The sequence below is a fragment of the Chelmon rostratus genome, chromosome 24 (assembly GCF_017976325.1).
Source record: "Chelmon rostratus isolate fCheRos1 chromosome 24, fCheRos1.pri, whole genome shotgun sequence".
NCBI classification, from domain to species: domain Eukaryota; kingdom Metazoa; phylum Chordata; class Actinopteri; order Chaetodontiformes; family Chaetodontidae; genus Chelmon; species Chelmon rostratus.
Window position 1 is genome coordinate 6,539,917 of NC_055681.1, and position 23,407 is coordinate 6,563,323.

Consider the following 23,407-nt stretch of genomic DNA (forward strand, 5'->3'; position numbering starts at 1 on the left):
TGTCCTCTGCAGCTTGTCGTGCACTTTGTATGTATAAAAGACCATGATTTTAGACATGTGAAAGCAAACAGGGCTTTAAGTTAGCTTGACTCTCAACAGTAGCCATTTTCTTTTTTTGTCTTCTCACATGATGCACCTCTTCATCCCCATCCATCCTCTTCTTTTCCTGACCTTGCTACCTCCTCCTCTTGCCCTCTTTACTCCTGTCTCTCCTCACTCCCTTCCCCCCTCCGCCCTCTCTGAATCCCCTCCAGCTGCCATGTTCCTCCTGTGTGCCGTGAAGGTCCCCGACGCAGTGACCGAAATGATGATGGCGGAGTTCCATCACCACGAGGCCTGCCAGCGCATTAACTCCATCCTGAAGTTTTACACGCTGTGGCGCTTCCGCTACCAGGTGTGGCCTCGCATGGAGGAAGGAGCCCAGCAGATCTTCAAGGTACAGAATCCAAAACAGCCTCCAGGAGGTTGTCCAGAGATGCTTAAAGTCGGTTCTTACGAGACTAAATTTTTAATTATCTCACAGAGCTAGGCTACTTTGACCCATTTTGCTCTATATTTGTCTTCTCCTTCAGATCCCTCCACCCAGCATCAACTTCACCCTGCCATCTCCTATACTGGGCATGCCCTGTGTGCCCATATTCGACCCCCCCTGGGTGCCCCAGAACACAGGCAGCGTCCAGGACCCAATCAATGAAGACCAGTCTGTAAGTTTGAGCCCCTGTTCACACGGGTTGCCTAATATGCATTTATTTACTGATGCAACTTTTATTACAAACAGCTTGAAGTTTTTAGTGGCATTAGTGTTAAATGTCTGCACATACTTCTGAATCATTTTTTTAATATGTCGTCAGTATGTTTGCAGACAAATGTACCTGTGGGAGTCACCTCACAAACAAACAGGGCTGGGTAGTCAGCTTCCGGTTGATCCAAACATTAAAGGGTCTGTTCATCCAAAAAAAACAAAACATATTTTATCACTTACCTTGGGCCTAAGAGGAATCCTGCCACGCAGACAGCTTTTATTTAATCTGTCCAGGTTTTGAGAGATCCAGAGAACTAAGGACACACTGCCATGATTTCTAGCCTTTCATTTAATGCCGTCAAAACATTCATGGTTTCCAGAAGATGAATCCTACTGACTTTGGTGATTCCCTCACTTTTACTTTAATGTCATTTCTATAAACAGATGTGTGCATATCAGTGGTATTGACCAATCATGTTTGAGTGGGCTTTGGGTGTATGCAGGTAAACACTCAGCTGCACTTGGCGCTTAGTGCTAATTGGCATTTGTTAGCATGCTAACATGCTAAGCTAAGATAGCAAACATGGTAAACATTTGGCCTGCTCAACATCCGCATGTTGTCATTGTGATGTTAGCATTTAACTCAAAGCACCGCTGGGCAAAGTACAGCCTCGCAGAGCTACGAGCACAGCTGTGGATAAAATCATCTCAAAATGTGGTCAAATTAAATCTAAAGTATTGCAATGGCTTATTTGTAAGTGAGCAAATATGTTTTTTCTTTCCATAAATTGGGTGAACCGACCTCTTAAATGCAAATACATGTAAAGAACATGTAGCAGGTATCTTATTTTGAAGTTGTGGCTCCTGTTTAACATACACAATACACTTTAGACTGCTTTAAAATACATTTGTTGTTGCTATACAAATGTACTGTGGACAGCTGCACCATGAAATCTAGAAAAATAACACATTTTAAGGCCAGACTTGTCATTTGAAGTGGTAAAAACAGATTTCTTGGTGTTTCTTTTAATTTGTCTTTTTTGTTAAAAAGCATGATTGTCAACATATGTTGAATAGATTTTGATGACAACCTGCTGCGAGCACCTGCTCTATAATTTATCTATCGACTGTCTTTGTTTTTAGTACTCCACATTAATTCAGTCAGTCCATACCATAGTAAGTTGGTATTTCTGTCCGGATGTTTGTGCTGATGCATCTTGTTACCTCAGATCATTAGTGACAGGCGGGGAAATTTTCTTCATCCAGTGGTTTATTTTTATTTATTTATTTATTTTGTTTTTTAGCAGTAGGTTTTCATCATGGATCAGAAGCTGGGGCAGTTTCATGGGTCATTTCAGATAGTTGCATCTTGATCAGCGATACACACCACACTCAAAAAGTGTTCTAGCACTACCTCTGATTGTAAGAACAAAAATAACAGCATGCATCAGACATTGTGTGTTGTGCTGTTTATGCATGGTCATTGGATGAGAATGACTTTGCTGTGTATGTTTTTCACATCATGCGTTCGGCCTATTTTGATGTGTCTGTGTATGAGCACTCGTGCGAACGCTGTGAGGCATTTACTGTACACAAGATACAGTAAATTCTCCAAATTCCAGTCCCAATACATCTATTCGTCATGATTGAAATCTTTCCTATTCAGTACTTCAACAGTGTTCTCCATGATGCTCGGGATAGCATTAGAGCATGAGATCAATGTGCTGGAGGAGAGTTACTGTATTAATGTGTTGTCCAGTCATTTTACATTAAAAAATGTTCCTCAGATGTAAGCCTAGAATAGCTGTGCACACACGTCCCTGAGAGATTCAAACTTTCAATTTTGTATGAATTTGTGCATTCCCTCATTCTGAATCTCTGTATGTCTGCACCCTCCGTTCTACCTCTGTGCCGTTTGATCCAACGCCACCCTCCATGCTCGCCCTTTCCAGAAATCCTTCTCGGCACGGGCGGTGTCGCGCTCCCACCAGCGGGCCGAGCACATCCTGAAGAACCTGCAGCAGGAGGAAGAGAAGCGGCGTCTGGGCCGCGAAGCCAGCATCATCACGGCCATCCCCGTGGCTCAGGAGGCCTGCTACGAGCCCACCTGCAGCCCCCCGCCTGAGCAGGAGGAAGAAGGTGGGGCAGGGTGTGCCAGGCACAAGAGCATATATTCTGCAGATTATATTATACATATTAATGCAGACGTTTGGTGGGAATTGGCAAACTGTTCCCTGATAGCTGTTTTTCCTGTATCTATACTGATCATGTCGGACATTGATCCCGCCAGCAGAAGAAGTGGTGAACCTGGCATCACGGCGTCTGTCTGTCAGCCCCTCCTGCGCCTCCAGCAACTCCCACAGGAACTACTCTTTTCGCCGGGGCTCGGTGTGGTCCGTCCGCTCGTTGGCCAGCGCCGAAGGTACGAAAATAAAGAACGTGATGAGTTGTTTACACGTTTTTGAAATAAAACTTAATAATAAAACTCCTCCTTAATGGCCACTGGGAAGTTGTGTTTGTTAAATTTTTGTTTGTTAAATTTTTTTCCAGATGAAGAGAACACAACAGAACACACTCCCACTCACCACATGTTACAGCCGCCCCAAGCCGTCTTCCCAGCATGCATCTGTGCCGCAGTCCTACCGATAGTGCACCTCATGGAGGACGGGGAGGTTCGAGAGGATGGCGTGGCTGGTAAGTGTTTTCAGATTTAATTTGGAAAGGGATAAATGTCTCTCAGTCGGTCAACATTAAAACTATACATGCTGATAAAATTTCCATCAACATTTTTCTAATTTTTTTCTAATGTTTGGGGCTGCTCTCTAAATATGAGGCCTGTTCATGGTACAAATATTTCCTCACTGTTTCTTCAGTGAGTGCTGTTGCCCAACAAATCCTCTGGAACTGCCTGATCGAAGATCCGGCCCTGGTTCTTCGCCACTTCCTGGAAAAACTTACAGTGAGCAACCGACAGGTAGGTGAACATGTGGAGACACAAACGCAGCTTCAGAGCGCAGCAGCTAGAGGCTAAAATGTGAAATGCACAGTGTGACGTGGCTTTTGTTTCCCGTTGTTATGCCAGGATGAACTGATGTACATGCTGAGGAAGCTCCTGCTCAACATCGGAGATCTGCCGGCACAGACCTCTCATATCCTCTTCAACTACCTGGTGACTTTATTTACTCTTCATTTATTGTTTCTCTTCAGTTTTCTTTAAACTCGAAGTTAACGCTCAATTCTCTCAATCAAATCTCCCCCTCCTAGGTGGGACTGATCATGTATTTTGTGCGGACTCCATGTGAGTGGGGGATGGACGCCATCTCGGCCACGCTGACCTTCCTGTGGGAGGTGGTCGGCTATGTGGAGGGGCTCTTCTTCAAGGACCTCAAGCAGACCATGAAGAAGGAGCAGTGTGAGGTCAAACTGCTGGTCACTGCGTCCATGCCAGGTGAACTTACTGATGCTGCTTGACAATATCATTAGTTTTGATCCCATTTAGACCTCAAATCTTCTTTACAATGAGGAGATGACCTAAAGAACGCTGCTTGTGCATCGTTGGTGCAGGAACCAAAACGCTGGTGGTGCACGGGCAGAACGAATGTGACATCCCAACACAGCTTCCTGTCCATGAAGACACTCAGTTTGAAGCCTTGCTCAAGGTAGGAACACCAGCTGAAGAGGAAGTACTGTGATTCTTTCCTAAAGCAACAGTACCCACACAACAGTGTAAAAATTCTCCATTACAAGGAAAGTCCTGCATTTAAAATCTTAAATATAAATGCAGAAATATTATTTGCAAAATGTGTGGAAAGTACTGATTCTGCAGAAAAAATATTACATGATGTTAGCCAGTTTTTACTTCTGATGCATCAGTGTGTAAGCAGCATTTGGAGCTGGTTTATATACAGCTGGCTGAGGCAAGTGGTTCCCAGTGTAGGGGTCAGTGTCCTCTGAAAGGGTCACAAGATAAATATGAGGGTCTTGAGAGCAACTGATAGGAAAGAAAAAGGGTTTTTTTTTTTTTTTTTTTTGTGAAGTAATGGATCATTTTTTTATCTAAAACCATGATTCAAATGAAACCTGCCCAAAAGGCTGAAAACCACTGGTTTAATCTTAACAGTGCATTGTCTTACATCAGCTTCTCATGTTTTACATATGTTTTAATGAAAATATTAATATGAAAGCTAACTAGAAACTCTAGCTGTCAGAGAAATGTAGTGAAGAAGTAGCATAAATGGAAATGAACAAAATACAAGTACCTCAGATTTGTACCTGAGTAAATGTTCACAGGTTATTCTTCATTATTCTCGATGAAAAGAAAGTCAACTTATGGAAGATGTTCATAATTTTTTCAGGAGTGTCTGGAATTCTTCAACATTCCCGAGGCCAGATCGGCACACTACTTCCTCATGGACAAACGATGGAACCTCATCCATTATAGCAAGGTGGACACATGAGGTTTTATTCTGGGCCGCCAGTCCAGTGAAACCATCTTCATACAGCATTTGGTCATCATGAAAAGTTGAGAACATTTTCTGTTTACTCTTCAACACTAATGTTGCTATTTACCTCCTCCAGACATATGTAAGAGACATCTATCCCTTCCGGAGATCAGTCTCTCCTCAGCTCAACCTGGTCCACATGCTGCCTGAGAAAGGACAGGAGCTCATCCAGAAACAGGTGTGGGAGATTTTACATGTGACAACAGTAGTAACATGGTGAGGACGTTCGTTTTCCTCATTCTGGTCTTTTTCTAGGTGTTTTCCCGTAAACTAGAGGAAGTAGGCCGGGTCCTCTTCCTCATCTCTCTCACTCAACACATGCCAGCTGTGCACAAGCAGTCCCACGTCTCCCTGCTGCAGGAAGACCTCCTCCGCCTGCCGTCCTTCCCACGAACCGCCATCGATGCGGAGTTCTCGCTGTTCAATGAGCCACAAGGTGAGGCAGACTCCAGCTGCATCATCAGACACTTGATGAACATGAGCATTTTTTCCACCATCTCCTCCTCAACCCTCTCTCAGGGAAGGAGCTGTTTGGTCTGGACACCCTCCACAAGGTGCTGTGGATCAAGCTGCTGGAGGAAATGTTTCTGGGCATGCCCAGCGAGTACCCGTGGGGCGACGAGATGATGCTCTTCCTCAACGTCTTCAACGGGGCGCTGCTGCTGCACCCGGAGGACAGCTCCCTGCTCAGGCAGTACACGGCCACCGCCATCAACACCGCCGTTCACTTCAACCACCTCTTCTCCCTGAGCGGTTACCAGTGGATCCTGCCGACCATGCTGCAGGTATAAACCCCGCAGCTGGATCACAAGTTCATTTTTTTCTACTAATCATGTAACATTGCATAAATATGTCCTCCAGAATAAAAAGGTGTCTGAAAAGCCACAAAGTCAACATCAAAATAGACTTTTTAGCCAACAGTGCAGCAGCATTCAAGCATTAACTACCGTTTTTCCATGTGGATGTAAATCAAGACATGTCCGGCTTTGCATTCTGTTGCCTTGAGAGCGCGTCCACAAACGTCCGCCCTCTCTGTATTGCTACGTCAGGTATATGCCGACTATGAGAGCGACCCTTTACTGAGGCAGGGCATCGAGTTCTGCTGCCGGCAGTTCTACATCCTCCACCGCAAACCCTTCATCCTGCAGCTGTTTGCCAGTGTGGCTCCGCTGCTGGAATTCACCGTAAGACTGCACATGCATGCAAATATTCATCACTTTTGTTTCTGTATTCCTATAAGCCTGCAGCTTATAGGATTTCTCCTGTCTTCTTCTCTTCTTCCCAGACCAGCACTAGCACTGGTCTGTCTAAAGGCGTGTCAGCTCAGTGTCTGTTTGACCTGCTGGTCTCTCTGGAGGGTGAGACCCAGGACGCCTTGGATGCGCTGGAGCTGGTTAAGGCTGAGAAACCTCTCCGCTCTCTAGGTAGGACTTTAGGGGTTGGTTTATCTTGCATCAAACAAGCCCAGAAGCCTACATCAGTCCTGTATGTGCTTGAGTTGTACTTTTTTCTTGCAGATTTTTGTTATGGTAATGAGGACTTGGCCTTTTCCATCAGCGAGGCCATCAAGCTGTGCGTCACCGTGGTCGCCTACGCCCCCGAATCCTTTAGGAGGTACAGAAACATGTCGAGGATGATCCGTTTCCTGTTCTTGCACCTTCAGCTTGTCCTCTAACGTGCATCTCTCCAGTCTCCAGATGCTGATGGTGCTGGAGGCCTTGGTCCCCTGCCACCTCCAGAAGCTGAAGAGCAACACGGTTACGATGGAGTCGGCCTCGGCTGCCAGGGATGAGATCGCAGCCATCGCTGCTCTGGCCACATCCCTGCAGGCCCTGCTCTACAGCTCCGAGGCCCTCACAAGGTCTGACTCATGCAGCAGGGATGTGACGTCCTTTCACATGTTGACAGTCCTAATTGTTTTGTGCTCCACAGGCCCATGACAGCCCCCCAGATGTCCCGCTGTGATCAAGGCCATAAGGGAGGTACTGCAGCTAACCACGCCATGTCAGGAGGGGTCAACACCAGGTCAGGACTATGACATGATCAGTGGTAGGCTAGAGTGCAGGTCTGGACTCTGAGACCCTGTTTGTACGTTTGTGTCTGTGCACAGGGACAACCTCCACCTGCTGGAGGAGGGCCAGGGCATGCCGAGGGAGGAGCTGGACGAGCGCATCGCCAGGGAGGAGTTCCGCCGGCCGCGGGAGTCCCTGTTGAACATCTGCACCGAGTTTTACAAACACTGCGGACCAAGACTGAAAATCCTGCAGAACGTCGCCGGGGAGCCGCGGGTCACGGCCCTGGAGCTGCTGGACATCAAATCCCACATGAGGTGATTTCAAAGCGTCTCTCATCAGAATTACTGGTCAAAGTTTGTGAATTGATTTCTGTCTTCCTCCAAGATGGTCAAGAGATCAACATTTTCTTCATCTCTGGTCAAATACCGCCTCATTCACAGTGTGAAGATGGGTTCCACGTGTCTTCATCTCATTCTTTCTCTTTGCCTCAAGATCCAAACATTGATTTTAAAATTAAGCAGTGCCTGATTTTGCAGTTTTGAATAGAACAGTAACACCAATGGATGCGTTCCCCTTGTTTCATGCCAACTTCACTTCATTAAGGAAGTTTTTTATAGCCAATAATTTACTTGCATTTTAAGCATTAGATTAGGTCTAATTTTCTGTTTCTTACAGGTCAGCAAATACAGATTTCTTCCTCTGTCTTTGGATATGTATGACATGCCACTGGTGACTGATTCTGTTGTTGGGAGAAATGAAGAAAGCAACAAAACGAAAGCAAAGTTATAAGAAGACAGGAAAAAGAACAAATTACTGGTGACTCAGAGGCAATCGGGTAGTGACAGTCACTGTTTAAGTGAGGCTGCCGTATTTTGCTGTCGAAAATAGCGGTCGATGTGCGCATGCGCAAAGGGGCGCACTGCGGTTTGTCGTTAATCCCGCTGTCAGATAACTCATCATTAATTAGCAACAGCATAACAATGTTATTAAAAGAATTCAGAGACTTATTGTACTTTAAAAGTGTTGAAATTACATAAAATGCACAGATTTACTTGTATTTTTAGTTTTAAACATATTGTATGGTTCTCCTGGAATTTCATTCAAAAATATGTGGTGTTCATGGCTCTCTCAGCCAAAAAGGTTCCCGACCCCTGTTCTTGTGTAATGGAATCGTGGTTTTTGTTGATGAAGTCCATCAGAGCTGAAAGGATTAGTCAAGTAATTGATCTTTTTTCACCGTAAAATTGCAGAAATGCAGCTTTTCACTGGTTCTAACTCCTCAGATGTGATTATTATTCAGTTTTGGGCTGTCAGACAAAAATAACAATTTGTATGTGTCAACTAGGACATTGTTTTTAATTTGAGAGTCCTTTTTTTGGCTTCTTCCTGAGCACAACAGGACATTTATCATGGAAAAAACAAAAGCATATCTTAAATTGCACTATTAAGTTGCACTGATGGTGTGTCTGTGTGTCCCAGGCTGGCGGAGATCGCCCACGCCCTGCTGAAGCTGGCGCCCTACGACACCCTGACCATGGAGAGCCGAGGGCTGCGGCGCTACATCATGGAGATGCTGCCCATCACCGACTGGTCGTCCGAGGCCGTCCGCCCCGCCCTCATCCTCATCCTCAAGAGGCTGGACCGCATGTTCAACAAGATCCACAAGATGCCCACGCTCAGGTGCGCTCGCCCACAGGCATTATGCACCAGGTCTGTTGAATACGATCACTTCTCTCTGTCTCCCTGTGAGTGTATCGTGCTGTGCCGGTGCCGTGGTGTGTCCAGTAGATAGACGGCTTTTCTTGGCACTGTCCCCTGTCACGCTGCCTTCGTGGGTGATGTACCGCAAGTGCTGCTGTGGTGTGTTTCTGTGGGCGAGAGGAGATAAATGCGATGTGCGGATGTGTGCACTAACGATGGATCGCCGCCAGCGTTCACTCCAAGCCGGCGTCCAGTCTCGTCTCATGAAAGATGGTGCAGATTTTCATTTCAGACAAACAACACAGTCACACTTTGACGCATCATATTAAATGACTAATAATAAGCCAGGTAATAAACTTTATGTATGGTGTATTTCTGACAAAGTGGAGCTCAAACAGCATTGCATGAAAAACATGAAATTTAAACAAAAGTTAAAGTTAAACAAAAAATTTAAACATGCAAACAGAAATGCGTGTTTTAAGTCTGAAGGTGTTTCTTAATATTAATGAAAACCTTTGGTCCATGGCTGCCTCTCAGTCCTACTTTGTTGCAACTGTTGACACATTTAATCCTATAAAACTGGATCGAGGATAGATCAACTGCATGAAGCAACATTAAAATATTCAAATACATAAAACTACAGCACGAATGCAGCAAAAAGTGCAAACCTTGCGTGACATGTGACTGACTGGCTCAGAGGGAACTCTGGTCACAGGTGTGTGTTCCACACCAGGATCTGTTGCAGCAGTGTTTCGCTGGCTGTGTTCGTGAGCTTCGCTGTTTCCTGTATTTGCTGTCAGTATGGCCTTTATTACAGTCGTAAAGGTAATGATTATATGGCGAGGCATATTAATACTGTAGAGTGGTAAGTGATTCACTCTCAGTATGATGGTTTTCATCATTTGATATTGCTCAGAAAAGAGACTGATGAGCATCAGCATCTTGAATTTGATATTCATCCCACATGACTTGAATGAGGCATTTTCGCCTCTGTCCTTTTTTTAAATTCATGACTATGTGCTTTTATGTGGGTGCGGGGGTGGTGTTGTTATGGGTGTGCGTTCTCCAGGAGACAGGTGGAGTGGGAGGCGGCCAGCAGCCTGATCGAGGGGATCTGCCTGACCCTGCAGCGACAGCCAATCATCTCTTTCCTCCCACACCTTCGCTCGCTGATCAACGTCTGCGTCAACCTGGTACGGAGGCGCACACGAGACGCCACAGATCCTCCCGATTCAATGCTGTTCTTTGAGTGTTTGTTTGTGTGTCGTCAGGTGATGGGTGTGGTTGGCCCCTCCAGCGTGGCAGATGGGCTTCCTCTTCTCCACCTCAGCCCCTACCTGTCCCCCCCGCTGCCATTCAGCACAGCGGTGGTCCGACTGGTCGCCCTGCAGATCCAGGTGTGCCTCTCCTCACCTCATCCTCATCCTCCATTCGCCAGCAACACCCGCTGTGCATCGTCCAATTTCTGTTTCCTCCATTCGCAGGCCTTGAAGGAGGACTTTCCTCTCAGCCATGTGATCTCACCGTTCACCAATCAGGAGAGGCGAGAGGGAATGCTGCTCAACCTGCTCATTCCCTTTGTGCTCACTGTGGGATCTGGAAGCAAAGGTGTGAAAGCCATCGTGTTTCTGACTGCTTGATGAACAATCAAACCTTTTCTTGATGCAATAAAATGACACAACCTAAATCTGCATGCTCGCTTGTTTGTGTTTTAATGTCCCTTTGCAGACAGCCCCCACCTGGAGCAGCCTGAGATCTTCCTCCTCCTCCAGACGGTCATCAACATCCTGCTGCCTCCACGGATCATCTCCACCTCCCGCACCAAGAACTTCATGCTGGACGCGTCCCCGGCTCACTGCTCCACCCCGGGCGACACGGGCAAGGATCTGCGCAGAGAGGGATTGGCCGAGTCCACCAGCCAGGCGGCGTATCTGGGTACGAATATGAAGCGACTGCATTTTATAGCCTCTCTGGTTCCTGACGCTTCTCATCCTCCTCCCTCTCTCCGTCCTCAGCTCTGAAGGTGGTGCTGGTTTGCTTTGAGCGCTCGTTGGGAAACCAATGGTACCGGCTAAGCCTGCAGGTGAAGGAGATGGCTCTGAGAAAGGTGGGCGGCTTGGCCTTCTGGGACTTCATCGACTTCATCGTCCGAACTCGAATCCCCATCTTTGTCCTGCTGAGACCTTTCATACAATGCAAGGTAAGCAACCGGTGATTCTCTTAAATGCACATGCACTATTTGTGTCTTCGTCTGCCTTACTGTACCTTATATGTTCATCTAGTTGTTGACCCAGCCCGCTGACTCCCAGGAGGAGATCACAGCACGTCACCACATCGCTGACCAGCTGGAGAGACGCTTCATCCCGCGACCGCTCTGCAAGAGCTCCCTGTTTGCAGAGTTCAACAATGAACTCAAGATCCTGAAGGAGGCCGTGCATAGCGGCTCCGGTCAGACATTTGTACCTAAACAAAAACGTTGAAATCTGTGTTTCTCAGGTCCTGAATGTGAACTTGACTGTTTCTGTCCCAAACTCAACAGCTTATCAGGGCAAGACATCCATCAGCACGGTGGGCACCTCTACATCAGCTTATCGCCTCAGTTTGGCCACAATGTCGCGTTCCAACACGGGCACCGGCACAGTGTGGGAGCAGGACAGCCAGCCGTCGCGTCAGCCCTCCCAAGACACGCTCAGCCGCACCGATGAGGATGACGAAGAGAGTCAGAAACATTCTCGTTTTGCTTTTTTATTTTCTTTCACGTTTGATGGTAGAAATTGGAACTGAACTCCGTTTCATCTCACCTCAGATGACTCCATGAGTATCCCCAGCGTGGTGAGCGAGCACGAGGCCTTCCTGCCCAGGGTGATCGCACAGCGCCGTTTCTCCAGCCACGCCACAGGCTCAGCGGCCTCGCAGCCCGAGGCCCCCCGCACCACCATGCTGCCCAGCCACAGGTGACATTCCCAACACGTGCACGTGCATGCACACTGAAGCACACTAGGGAAAACGAGCATGAGGTTTTTCTTCAAACAGCTTCTTGAATAGCCAGTGGGATTGGGCAGTATGACAGTAAAAACCATGCGACGGCAGAAATGTGTCCACCGGTCAGTCAATGCAGTCCTGTTGCATGAAGTGAAGCTGCTTCCTACTCTTTTCTGCCTACCTGTATATTTCTTTCCACTCTATCATGATATCTGACATCAATGCAAAAATGCGTATGAGTCCTCCTCCTCCTGCACGCTCCAGGCGCCACCTTCTCTATACCAGATTGAGTATTTCCAGTAAGTGAGAACATCTCAGCAGCAATGCAGTAGTCTGGCAAGGTCATGTGATCTGGGCAGCACATCTGTTCTCATGTGACCCGAGAGCGACAGTTGGTGGTGATGATGCATATCCGTTGGAAGTTGTGTTTTTTTTCCAGATAAAAGATGAAAATAAAAAAAAACAATTGAATTGCAATTACTGTACCGCGATATCTGCTGTTACCATGATATTAAGTTTCATACACCATGATAAAAGATTTTGCCTGTATCGCCCACCCCGAATGGAAGGAAGACTTTTGGGTATGTACACCACTGAGGTCAAATACATCCAATGGAATTGTTTGTTTCCAGAGCAGCGATGCCCTCAAGAAATGTTCATGTATGACTGCTTGTTCATGTAATATGTAGAATTATTACTTTTGAAAAGGATCGACCAGTCATATCCCACAACCACAGTCATTTTTTTCTGTATATCTCTGTTGATGTATAATGTTTTTTATTCGACAGTCTCAGAGCAGCATTGTGAAGTAGCTAAGACTCTGTATCTTGGTAAGAATGAAGCTGTGGTCAGAGCCTTGGCCTCCCACCCCGCACTCAGGGCTCAGGGACTTGATGGATCTCTTTACACTCCCTAAACTCCCGTTCTCCCCCTTCGCCCCACTTTTTACCTTTTACAGTGAACCCAATGTGCTAGATGAGTCCCAGGGTCTTCTGCAGGAGGGTAACCTCTCTAGGTACAGTGGCCCTCTCTCTGTGTGTGTCCCATTGGTGCGTTCTTGCATCTGTCCGCCAGCGGGAGGGGCATCGCCTCGGGACGGCCTCCTCTATTGGCCGCCTCGCCGTTGATCACTCATCCACATCCAATCAAATCGCCTTGGCCCGCCACACCTCCCCTCACCCTCCCCACTTACCTGTCTCTCTTTCTGTGTGGGTCCAGTGTGCCTTGTCTCTGTCCCCTACCCCCCCACTTCCTTTTGAGCTCCACACTGACCCTCATCTTCTCAGCTCATCTGCTGTGCTATCCTAACCGGGCCCTCCGCCCCCTTCAGAAAAAAAAAAAGGAAAAAAAAAAGGAGGGCCCCCTCAGCCCCGGGGCCAGGGAGCTCTGCCTCTGTTTCTCCTCTGTTAGCTGTGGGTCTTTACAGTTGATGTGCCATCAACAAAGTCAGCCTCTCTCCCATTAGTGCCATGGTGTGTCATACTGTTTACGTGTCTATCAGGCTTCTCGCTGATCAAATTGGGCGTCCTACTCTGGATACCAATCTGTGGGGGCAAGGGGGAACTGGGGTGGCAACCGTAATAATTAAAGGAGACTTTCGCTGCTGTTTGATTTTGCATGTTAGAACTTCTAATCTGATCCATCCCCATTTCATGGTTGGATGACAAAATAATCTGAAGGTGTCACACTTGAAAAAAGGGTAAATTTTAAATGCACGAAATGTAAAAAGTTTCTTTTGAGTGTTGCTACTCCAGCCCCCACTATCCCCTGTTGTGTTTTCTGTGTATGAATCACAGCAGCGCTGTTCTCTTCTGCAATGTGTTTCGGTGTCGTGTGACAAACTGTGTCGTGCAGTGAGTGAATGGGTAGAATAGCAGCGACATCTGATTGTGGTCAAAGATGTGGTCAGTAACCGAGCACAGCTGGGGATGCAGTGTCCTTGTGGTCCCTTCATGGTGATATGTGTGTGTGTGCCCTTCTGATTGGTTGTACCAGGGTTGCCAGTGTGCAGAGTGAACCGGGCCAGCAGAACCTTCTGATCCAGCCCCCGTTAGGAAGAAAGCGAGGCCTCAGACAGGTGTGGACATCAGTCTTTCATTTCAGTCTTTTTATTTAACACACATATTACATCATGATAATGAAAATGAGCCATTTTAATATTCGCAAAAAACGTGAAACATGACATTTATGCTGATTTTGACACTCCACTGTGACTTTCCTGCAGCTACGGCGCCCCCTGCTGTCCATCCCAAAGAATGAACCACGTGGTCGATCTGGAGCGAGGCTTTCCACAACCCGCAGGAGCATCCAGCCCAAGAACAAACCACTGGGTAACAGCATAAGCGTGCGTGCGTGTGTGTGCGTGCTTGTCAAACAGTGATATAAAGGCACGTTTGTCTTAAAATGTAAAAAAAAAAGAAAAAAGAAAAAAAAGTGATTTCATTGAAAAACGTACCAGATTTACCCTACACTTCAAATCAAGCACACAGAATAACCTTAAGAATGAAATTAAAGAGAGACATTAAAATTTTCTTCTCCAATGAGATTATTATATTTAATGTCTGTGTGCTGACTTGAACTGACCCGTCCTTCCCATTCATAACCTCTGTCCTTGTTCCAATGCTGTTTGTTGTACCACCTGTCACCAAACTGACTCTTCTCGCTCTGTTCTGTCTCATGCCTTTTGTCTCAAAATAAAGAAACTTTATTGGACTGTGAAGGTGAGACACAACCCCTTAACCCTTCCTCTCCACCCTGCAACGGCCCGCCCCTTTTATCTGCAACCTCACCCAATAGGGCGCTCTGCATGTCTGTCTTGCATCCCCTCCCAGTCCCTGCCAACCCCCTCCTGTCCTGTCCCTGCCTCCACTCTCGTTGGTGGTGCTGATGTGTTAGCGAGTCGCTAGCTGGCGCTGTTGTCTCCGTTTTGACGGTGCGTGTGTGCATGTGTGCCAACAGCGCATGGAGACCAGAAGAGGTCAGTCACCTTCACGGAGAATCAAAGCCAGCAGCCGCCCACTCCCAGCACTGCAGAGCCTCCAGCTGAGGGCAGGAAGGCCAGTCCTGCCCTTTCCAAGTCCCCGACACTGGAGGTGCCCTCTTCCTCGTCGGCCACGGTCACTGCCGACCTGCACAGCCCTGCTAACACACAGGTACGAGCACGATTATTAAATGCATAATCATATGGATAAATGCAAATAAAATACTTTTCCCAATATATATTCGTAGACAAAGGTGGATCACAATAGTCAATGTAAAAGGTATACAGAATAACAAATGGAAAAAAAAGCTATGTATACAGTTGTGCTCATAAGTTTACATACCCTGGCAGAATTTATGATTTCTTGGCCATGTTTCAGACAATGTGAATGAAAAGGTAAAGGTAACCATCCTCACCTGTGATCTATTTGCTTGTAATCAGTGTGTGTGTATAAAAGGTCAGTGAGTTTCTGGGCTCTTGACAGACCCTTCATCTTTCATCCAGTGCTGCACTGACATTTCTGCCTTCTAAATCAAAAGAATTGTCAAAGGATCTGCGGGAAAAGGTAATTGAACTGTATAAAACAGGAAAGGGATATAAAAAGATATCCAAGGATCTGAAAATGCCGATCAGCAGTGTTCAAACATTAATTAAGAAGTAGAAACTGAGGAGTTCTGTTGAAACCAAACCACAGTCAGGTAAACCAACAAAAATTGTAGCCACAGCTGCCAGAAAAATTGCTCGGGGTGCCAAGAAAAGCCCTCAAATAACTTCAGCTGAAATACAGGAGTCTCTGAAAAAAACTGGCGTGACTGTTTCAAGATGCACAATAAGGAGGCACTTGAACAAAAATGGGCTCCATGGTCGAGTCGCCAGAAGAAAGCCCTTTCTACGCAAATTCCACAAAGCATCTCGCTTACAATATGCCAAGCAGCACAGAGACAAGCCTCAAAACGTCTGGAACAAAGTCATTTGGAGTGATGAGACCAAAATTTAACTTTTTGGCCACAACCATAAACGCTACATTTGGAGAGGAGTGAACAAGGCCTATAACGAGAAGTACACAATCCCTATTGTGAAACAGTGAGGTGGCTCGCTGATGTTTTGGGGATGGGAGCTACAGAGGCACAGGAAACTCGGTAAAAATTGATAGGAAGATGAATGCAGTATGTTATCAGAAAATACTGGAGGAAAACTTGCACTCATCAGCCCGGAAGCTGCGCATGGGACGTACTTGACATGACAACGATCCAAAGCATAAGGCCAAGTCTACCTGTCAGTGGCTACAACAGAATAAAGTAAAGGTTCTGGAGTTGCCATCTCAGTCTCCTGACCTCATTATCATTGAGCCACTCTGGGGCGATCTCAAACGTGCAGTTCATGCAAGGCAGCCCAAGAATTTACAGGAGCTGGAGGCTTTTTGCCAAGAAGAATGGGCAGCTTTACCATCTGACAAAATAAAGACCCTCATCTGCAACTACCACAAAAGACTTCAAGCTGTCATTGATGTTAAAGGGGGGAATACACTGTATTAAGAACTGGGGTATGTAAACTTTTGATCAGGGTCATTTGAGGAGTTTCTGTTGTCAATATGATTTAAAAAGAGTAAATACAGTTGTTTGATAATAAATGGCTTCACCCAACCACTTACCATGCGTGAAAGAAATGTTTTTGTGTTATCATTCACATTCTATGAAAAATGACCAGGAAATCATAAATTCTGCCAGGGTTTGTAAACTTATGAGCACAACTGTATGGACATGAAATACAAAAGTATGACAACACGTGTAATATTGCACAACAATTGAAGGATATGAGTTTATGTTGGCATAAATTATTAAAAAATAAAATAAAAACTGCCATAGTGAAATAAAAAGAATTTTGCGATCCAAAAAACAAAATATCAGATTATTTTTCATATCATATATTGTGTCTGTATTTTGCATGAATATTTCAGTGTCTGAATTATTGATTTCATATTGAACACTCTGGCACTTACTTTGTGCCAATGCACCTGCTAAAAATGGAAACAGATTTCTGTTCCACAAAACTGTTGTTGAATTTGTGTAATTAGTGTGAAGTGGCCCTTTAAGTGTGGGGCAGCGTCTCATTTTCCAAACTGAAGCTACAGGACCAACCTGTGTTCTCACCCAGGCCCCTCCAGCCATAAGCAGCAAGGAGAAGAGAGAGCAGTGGGGTCTGCGCAGCAGCCTCTCCCCTCCCCCCTCCATCTCCCGCCCCTCCACCCCAACACCCCCATCGAGAACCTGCTCCCCTCTGCCCCTCTCCCGGACCTGCTCCCCTCTCCCCTTGTCCCGCACCTCCTCTCCTCTCCCTCCGCCCCTCCCAGTGCTGGGTACAGCGCCAGCCCCGGGCCCCCCACCGCCCCCGCCGCTGCCTCCGGCCCCTCTCCTGCCTCCCCCGCCTCCGGGGCCACCCCGGATCAGAGAGAGCCCCGGTGACGAGGACACAACGGCGCTCCTGCCACGCAGCGACACACTGCTGCAGCTCAGCGAGGACGATGGCACAGAGAACCCCCTTCTCACCCCTCTGCTCTCCCCTCCCTCGCCCCGCCGGTCACCCCGCAGGTCACCCCTGCCCCTTTCCCCCGTAGACCTGGACCTGGATGAGTCCCACGTGTGAGCGGATTATATTTTTCTACCTGTAGCCAAATGCCAAACAGATACCTGCGGGGTCCAGACAGCAGCAAGGCTGTGCTGCACACATTTCAAAACATTTGAGAGCAAGAGCAGAAAAAAGTAACGTGTACATTGAAATTTGACTGGTTGATGTAGTTTGAAAGGACTGTACCAATGGGACAGGTGTGGGTTTTTCTATTTTCCACTCTAACCTGGTGTCTACAACCCACCAACCATCATTTCTGTGTCCCTCTCAGCTTTGCCCTCAAACTAAACTGCTCTCTCCTCAGTGTAGTTTTGACTCAAGTGTTCACTGCTAAATGTACAAAACAAGTTGCTTCTCTGTGGGTCTCAATGTATCTCTTCAGTTTTAAATATCTAAAAACCCTTCTGGCTATATATGCTCAGGGTTGAATGTATATTTTAGCAGCAGTCGCATAAGCATTGATTATCTCCATCAGAGAGACATGAAATCTTGTTGGTCTATTCTACCCTGGGATCAAAGATGCATTTCTAAATTAGATTAGTAATGTAGGCATAGTGCTGGTAATACTTAACTATTAAAGACCATAAATTGTTACAGGATTGATATTTAACAAATGACTGCTAAATTTAAATGTAAAAGGTGTCTATATTGCAGAGATCTATATAAAGGGAGATGCAGAGCTTGTATAAACAGTATATTTAGAGCCATTCGAAAGCTATGATTGAAATGAGCAACTTTGTATTAAATGATGGAGATGATATACAGTAAATATACAACACAATGAGTATGTATATAAAATATTTTATGTGATTCTAAGGAACAGGAGCAGAGATGAGATCTTATATTTTAGATTATGAGTTTTAAAAATGCTGATTATGGTGTTAAGAACAAGTCCAGTAAATCAGAGTGTGGAAAAGGGCAGATGTGTTGCTCACTGTACATTATGTCAGGACCTGTTTTTAAAGGGGCATTCCACCAGAAGCCACAGCCAGCCACAAAGGCAATCTATGGAAGAATGTAAAGCAATTCACATGCATGAATAGCTTGTTTCTGTGAAAATGACGTGGGACGAAAATTTGTTTTTTTTTCTTGCTGTCCGCATGCAGGTCTTTCCTCCAGCCATAACAGGAAACATGGTGCAATGAACTGGAAAACACAGCCAGTAGTGCAGGCATGTCCAAACTATTCCATAAAGGGCCGTGTGGCTGCAGGTTCTCGTTCCAACCAAGGAGGAGCACACCAGGCCAACCAATCAACATCAAGGGATCCCTTAGTTATCAGCTGAAAAGTGGGATCAGCTGATTAAATCCAGCCTGGTGCGCTCCTCCTTGGTTGGAACGAAAACCTGCAGCCACACAGCCCTTTATGGAATAGTTTGGACATGGCTGCAGTAGTGGATTCAGTGGATAGAGAGCTGTAGTTTTCCCGGCCAGCCGGCAGCGACTCTGATAGGAGCAAGAGCCGATGTGAGGTCACCAGGAAAACTACAGCTCACAGTCCGCTCTATCAACTGTAACTGTAATCTACGCTAAGGATAGCCAGCTAGTTGTAACTTGTTACTCATGTAACAAGGGTTTTCAGAAAGTTACACAAGTACCTACAAGTACCAAGTAAGATAAAACTGAGCTAAAATTCAAATGTATTATAGTAGAAAGACCAAAACACAGATACATTTCATTCCTGAATATACTAAACTGCTGGAGTACCCCTTTAAATTAAGTGGCATTATCTTTGAATGTGTTTTGACTTCTTGTGTTTTTTTTTTTTGTTTTTTTATTTATGTTGTTCAGTGAAACTGCACTGGAAATGGTCTCACCCTACAGAGAAAAGAAGGATTTAAACACCAAATCCACAACTGACTTGTCCAGCATACATGTCAGTGGTAGATAAAACAGTTTTGGGTGTTTCTCCAGCTGCAATCATAATGTCAAACATATCCCCTTAATTCTACAGCGTGTGTTATATCTTAGCAGAATATTATATTTGTGACCAAAGACTGTATTCTGTGTTTCTGTGGTCAAAACCATCAAGGGTGAAATGACATGTCTCATACTCAGACTTCTTTTATTGCAACTGTGATGAAGCGATGCAGTAGATGGCCGTTACCTCGTTGCTTATTCCATGCCTTAACAGAGAAATATTGACACGTTAATGTCTGTCAGTCAACAAGTCTGTTGTGTAAGTTTATTATGTTGAAAACATCATACCTCCAAAATGCCCATGTTTATGGAGATTATATAACTGTGGGCACGTTGTGTCAAAAGATCTGGATATCCAATCTCAAACAAAACATTAAGATTAAACAACATGTTTTTTTGCAAGTAAAACATGCTAATTTTACCCTGCTTTCATGGAAAAGTCTAATATTCCAGTCATGACTAATAATATTACTGATAATAATTATGTTAAATCACCGAATACAGGATCGAAATGTGCCATATCCACACCAACGCACTGTGAGTTCTGTTATCGGCTGCTTCTGTCTACTATATCTCAGTGCTGTGTTTGACATTCTTCTGAGTGTTTTTGTCAGTTTGTAAAAACATTGTAATCATTTGGGAGATTGTATGCTGTTAACTCATGCAAAGGGAATAGAGGGGAAATACTTTATTGCATTGTTCATAAAAACATTGATTTTGTTTCTAGAACATGACAGAGAAAATCCATGTCAATTCAACCACGCAAAACATCTCTATCAAATCCATAAAACACACACTGGGCCATTGTACTGTTGAATCTACATTCCCTTTAAATGTAATGTGTCTGTGTCAAATTATGTCTTCTTTGTGCAAAGTTAGAATAATCTACAGTATATCAGAATATTTCTGGAATATCTAAATAAATCGTATATCGTTTACAAAGTGATTCAAGAATCTGCCCATTTTTAACCAAGAAAAAACAGCAAGTTTTGATCAGCTCATCCAAGCTCAATGTCTTGTTTTCTCCTCAGTAATGTAAACAATGAACACTACAAGGAACCAACACAGTTGTCTACGTCTAAAGCGACTTTTAGTCTCACATGTAACTCAGTCAGATAAGTGACATGTGGCTCAACCTTAGGTTGACAGATTGAATGCAAGCTCACATATACTTTTTAAAAGTTTTCTCCTCAACCATGCAATGATAAACACGACACCCAACCAACACAAAGCTAGCTCAGTGAGATAAGTTGATGGTGCTGGATGCTGAGGTTGGTGGATCAAATCCAGACTTCTCCCTGGTGATATTTTCATTGTTTTCTCTTCAGACTAATGTGAACAGCAAATAGAAGTTCCAAACAGCCTTTACTGAGCGCAGGTACAGCTCAGTGGGATAAGCAGATGGTGGCATTACCTGAGATTGGTGGACCGAAACCGGGCTTCTCCCCTGGTGAGATTTTCATCGTTTTCTCGTCAGTCTAACTTGAACAATAAATAGAAGTTCCGAACACATTTGACTGCGAAAGGCTCAGTGGGGCAGCGGTATCGTCCAGGCTTGGTGAAATATCTGCACTGTGGCAGACCTGGTTCGAGACCCGTGTAACCCTGAGTCCTGGAGCGGAGGGTGGGGGGTCTGGGCGGGGGCCGTGCCCCCTGGGTTCCTGGAGAGTTGCAAGCAAATGGTTATGTGAGAAGAAAGCAGATTATAATGGGATTTTGAGACAGGAGAAGCAAGACAGGAGAGGAGAAGCAAACTAGGAGAGGCAAACTAGGAGAACTGAGGCAAACTAGGAGAGGAGGAGCGAGAGAGGTGAGGCAAGGCAAACTAGGAGAGGAGAGGCAAACTAGGAGAGGAGAGTCTGTCTCGCAAACTAGGAGAGGCAAGACAGGAGAAGCGAAGCAAACTTGGAGAGGAGAGACAGGAGAAGCAAACTAGGAGAGGCGAGGCAAGACAGGAGAAGCGAAGCAAACTAGGAGAGGCGAAGCAGGCTCGGAGAGGCAGGAGAGGCGAGGCGAGACAGGAGAAGCAAACTAGGAGAGGCGAGGCAAGACAGGAGAAGCGAAGCAAACTAGGAGAGGCGAGGCAAGAGAGGAGGAGAGGCAAACTAGGAGAAGCGAGGCAGGAGAGGAGAGGAGAGGCGAGGAAGGAGAGACAGGACAGGAGAAGCGAAGCAAACGAGGAGAGGCGAGGAAGGAGGCTCGGAGAGGCAAACTAGGAGAAGCGAGGCAGGCGAGGTGAGGCCAGGAGAGGCAAACGAGGAGAGGAGAGGCAAGAAGGAAGAATCAGGACAGAGGAAGCAAACACACCAAACTCAAAGAAACAAACAATTCTGTCAGTGGAAAACACAGAAATATAATTGAAGACCGAAAAAAAAATCCCTTCAAGGTCTACAACTTACTGCAGTTCTTCCAAACAAGAGGAAAAAGCTCAGCACCTAATAATCATTATTTTTAAAAACAATTATAGTTATACTTACCATTCACGCTGGAAATTTTAATGGATGACTCGGCCACAGTTCCTTCAGACAGTGCAAACATCACTCTGCCTGCACCCATCTATGTTATCAAACACACAAAATAAATGCAGTCATCCTCCATTTCCAATCGTGGAGTAGGTGTAATCTCCTTAATTAACACCTGAACAGCTGTAGTTACTCGTTACTTTCAGATTACATTTTTTTCCTTCCCGTACACTGAAAACCAATCTTCGCTCCTTGTGACTTCCTTCAGTCGGAAAAATGACAAACAATAACAAACGTGATATAAACGCTATACCCCTTCCCAGAATATTGTCAAACTTTCACTCATTTGTACTTGTCTGTGTTAGCGCGCCAAAACTGTACATTAGCTAACGTTAGCAGTAAGCTAGTGAGCAGCTAGCTAAGCGAAGTGGGGCCGTTTATTCAGCCCCTGACTCACCTCATAACTCGCAAGAAACTCACCTTTTTGGCTGTTTTCCTCCAGTCTCTCACCTGTCCAACCGTGTTTTATGGAGCACGTTCATAAAAAGCCAGCGACACAAGCTTTTTTGCTCAAGCCGCCTGAACACCGAAAAGTCTTTGGACCTGCTGCTAATGGGAGTCAAGGCGGGGCGAGGTGACGTACCAAATAGGGAAAAAACGGGGGGGGGGGGGGGGGGGCAAGTGTGTTCCTAAACTAAATCAAGCAGACAAAACGAACAAAACAAGTACTAACATTTCGAAATGTTCACAATTTTCTATTTAATTGCAGAAATTATTTAATTATTGTATATTAATAGATGTATATAATATTACATTTAAGTTGTTTAGAGTTTTTTCCCTAAATTTGTCAACTGAATCTGGTGACCCCACTAAGCCAATTAAATTAGGAAGGATGTCAGACAGATAAACTTTATCTCTTGGAGAGTTGGAGAGAGGACTGATGCTCTGGCTGCTGCTTTAACAAACTTGAAATTTCAGTGAGTAAGGGTGTTAACTTGAGAACAAAACTTGTAACACAGCTGATGCGCAATTGATTTTATTATCACACGTCCATTTTCTACAACATCAGGTCTCCTTCAATGTCAGTGCATTTCTTCGGTCAACAAGACAACCAGTAGAATTCCAAAACCAAGACAATGTCAAAACCTACAATAAAAGTGCTTTGTCGACTTAACGTCCAGCACTGACTCTTAAAAAGAAAACACATGCACACACAAATGATACGCACGCCATTGCATCTGTCAGGTTAATAACTAATGACAACGCTGTGCTCTGTAGCTGGAAGACACGCACAGATAAAGTTTGCATAAGGCACCAAGACATAGAGGGAGTAGCTTATCAATGGCAGGGTGGGTTTCCTCTTTCTACTTGCTTTGAGAATCTGAGGCTAAAATTTAGTTTCAATAGGGGAAATGAAATAAGGTTGATCACACGGACATCGCAGTGTAGTACATTGAAAATAAAAACAACCCGTACACT

General features: G+C 45.4%; 1 protein-coding gene across 1 annotated transcript in view; it reads left to right on the forward strand.

Annotated features, from left to right (window-relative positions):
* Positions 1-17,565, forward strand: part of LOC121627686 (protein unc-80 homolog) — a 42,450-nt gene extending 24,885 nt beyond the window's left edge. The window contains exons 33-66 of the mRNA XM_041966713.1: positions 255-436; positions 573-704; positions 2,695-2,881; positions 3,033-3,164; positions 3,293-3,436; positions 3,616-3,716; positions 3,825-3,911; positions 4,007-4,190; positions 4,307-4,401; positions 5,098-5,187; positions 5,321-5,422; positions 5,500-5,680; positions 5,764-6,029; positions 6,294-6,428; positions 6,530-6,668; positions 6,762-6,858; positions 6,935-7,105; positions 7,177-7,269; positions 7,355-7,573; positions 8,739-8,969; positions 10,030-10,153; positions 10,232-10,357; positions 10,445-10,568; positions 10,689-10,895; positions 10,976-11,160; positions 11,243-11,408; positions 11,500-11,679; positions 11,767-11,914; positions 12,901-12,957; positions 13,938-14,019; positions 14,167-14,272; positions 14,642-14,662; positions 14,901-15,094; positions 17,026-17,565. Of these exons, the coding sequence (XP_041822647.1) occupies positions 255-436; positions 573-704; positions 2,695-2,881; positions 3,033-3,164; positions 3,293-3,436; positions 3,616-3,716; positions 3,825-3,911; positions 4,007-4,190; positions 4,307-4,401; positions 5,098-5,187; positions 5,321-5,422; positions 5,500-5,680; positions 5,764-6,029; positions 6,294-6,428; positions 6,530-6,668; positions 6,762-6,858; positions 6,935-7,105; positions 7,177-7,269; positions 7,355-7,573; positions 8,739-8,969; positions 10,030-10,153; positions 10,232-10,357; positions 10,445-10,568; positions 10,689-10,895; positions 10,976-11,160; positions 11,243-11,408; positions 11,500-11,679; positions 11,767-11,914; positions 12,901-12,957; positions 13,938-14,019; positions 14,167-14,272; positions 14,642-14,662; positions 14,901-15,094; positions 17,026-17,565 (5,228 nt within the window). The remainder of the gene's footprint in view (positions 1-254; positions 437-572; positions 705-2,694; positions 2,882-3,032; positions 3,165-3,292; positions 3,437-3,615; positions 3,717-3,824; positions 3,912-4,006; positions 4,191-4,306; positions 4,402-5,097; positions 5,188-5,320; positions 5,423-5,499; positions 5,681-5,763; positions 6,030-6,293; positions 6,429-6,529; positions 6,669-6,761; positions 6,859-6,934; positions 7,106-7,176; positions 7,270-7,354; positions 7,574-8,738; positions 8,970-10,029; positions 10,154-10,231; positions 10,358-10,444; positions 10,569-10,688; positions 10,896-10,975; positions 11,161-11,242; positions 11,409-11,499; positions 11,680-11,766; positions 11,915-12,900; positions 12,958-13,937; positions 14,020-14,166; positions 14,273-14,641; positions 14,663-14,900; positions 15,095-17,025) is intronic.
* The last annotated feature ends 5,842 nt before the right edge of the window (positions 17,566-23,407 follow it).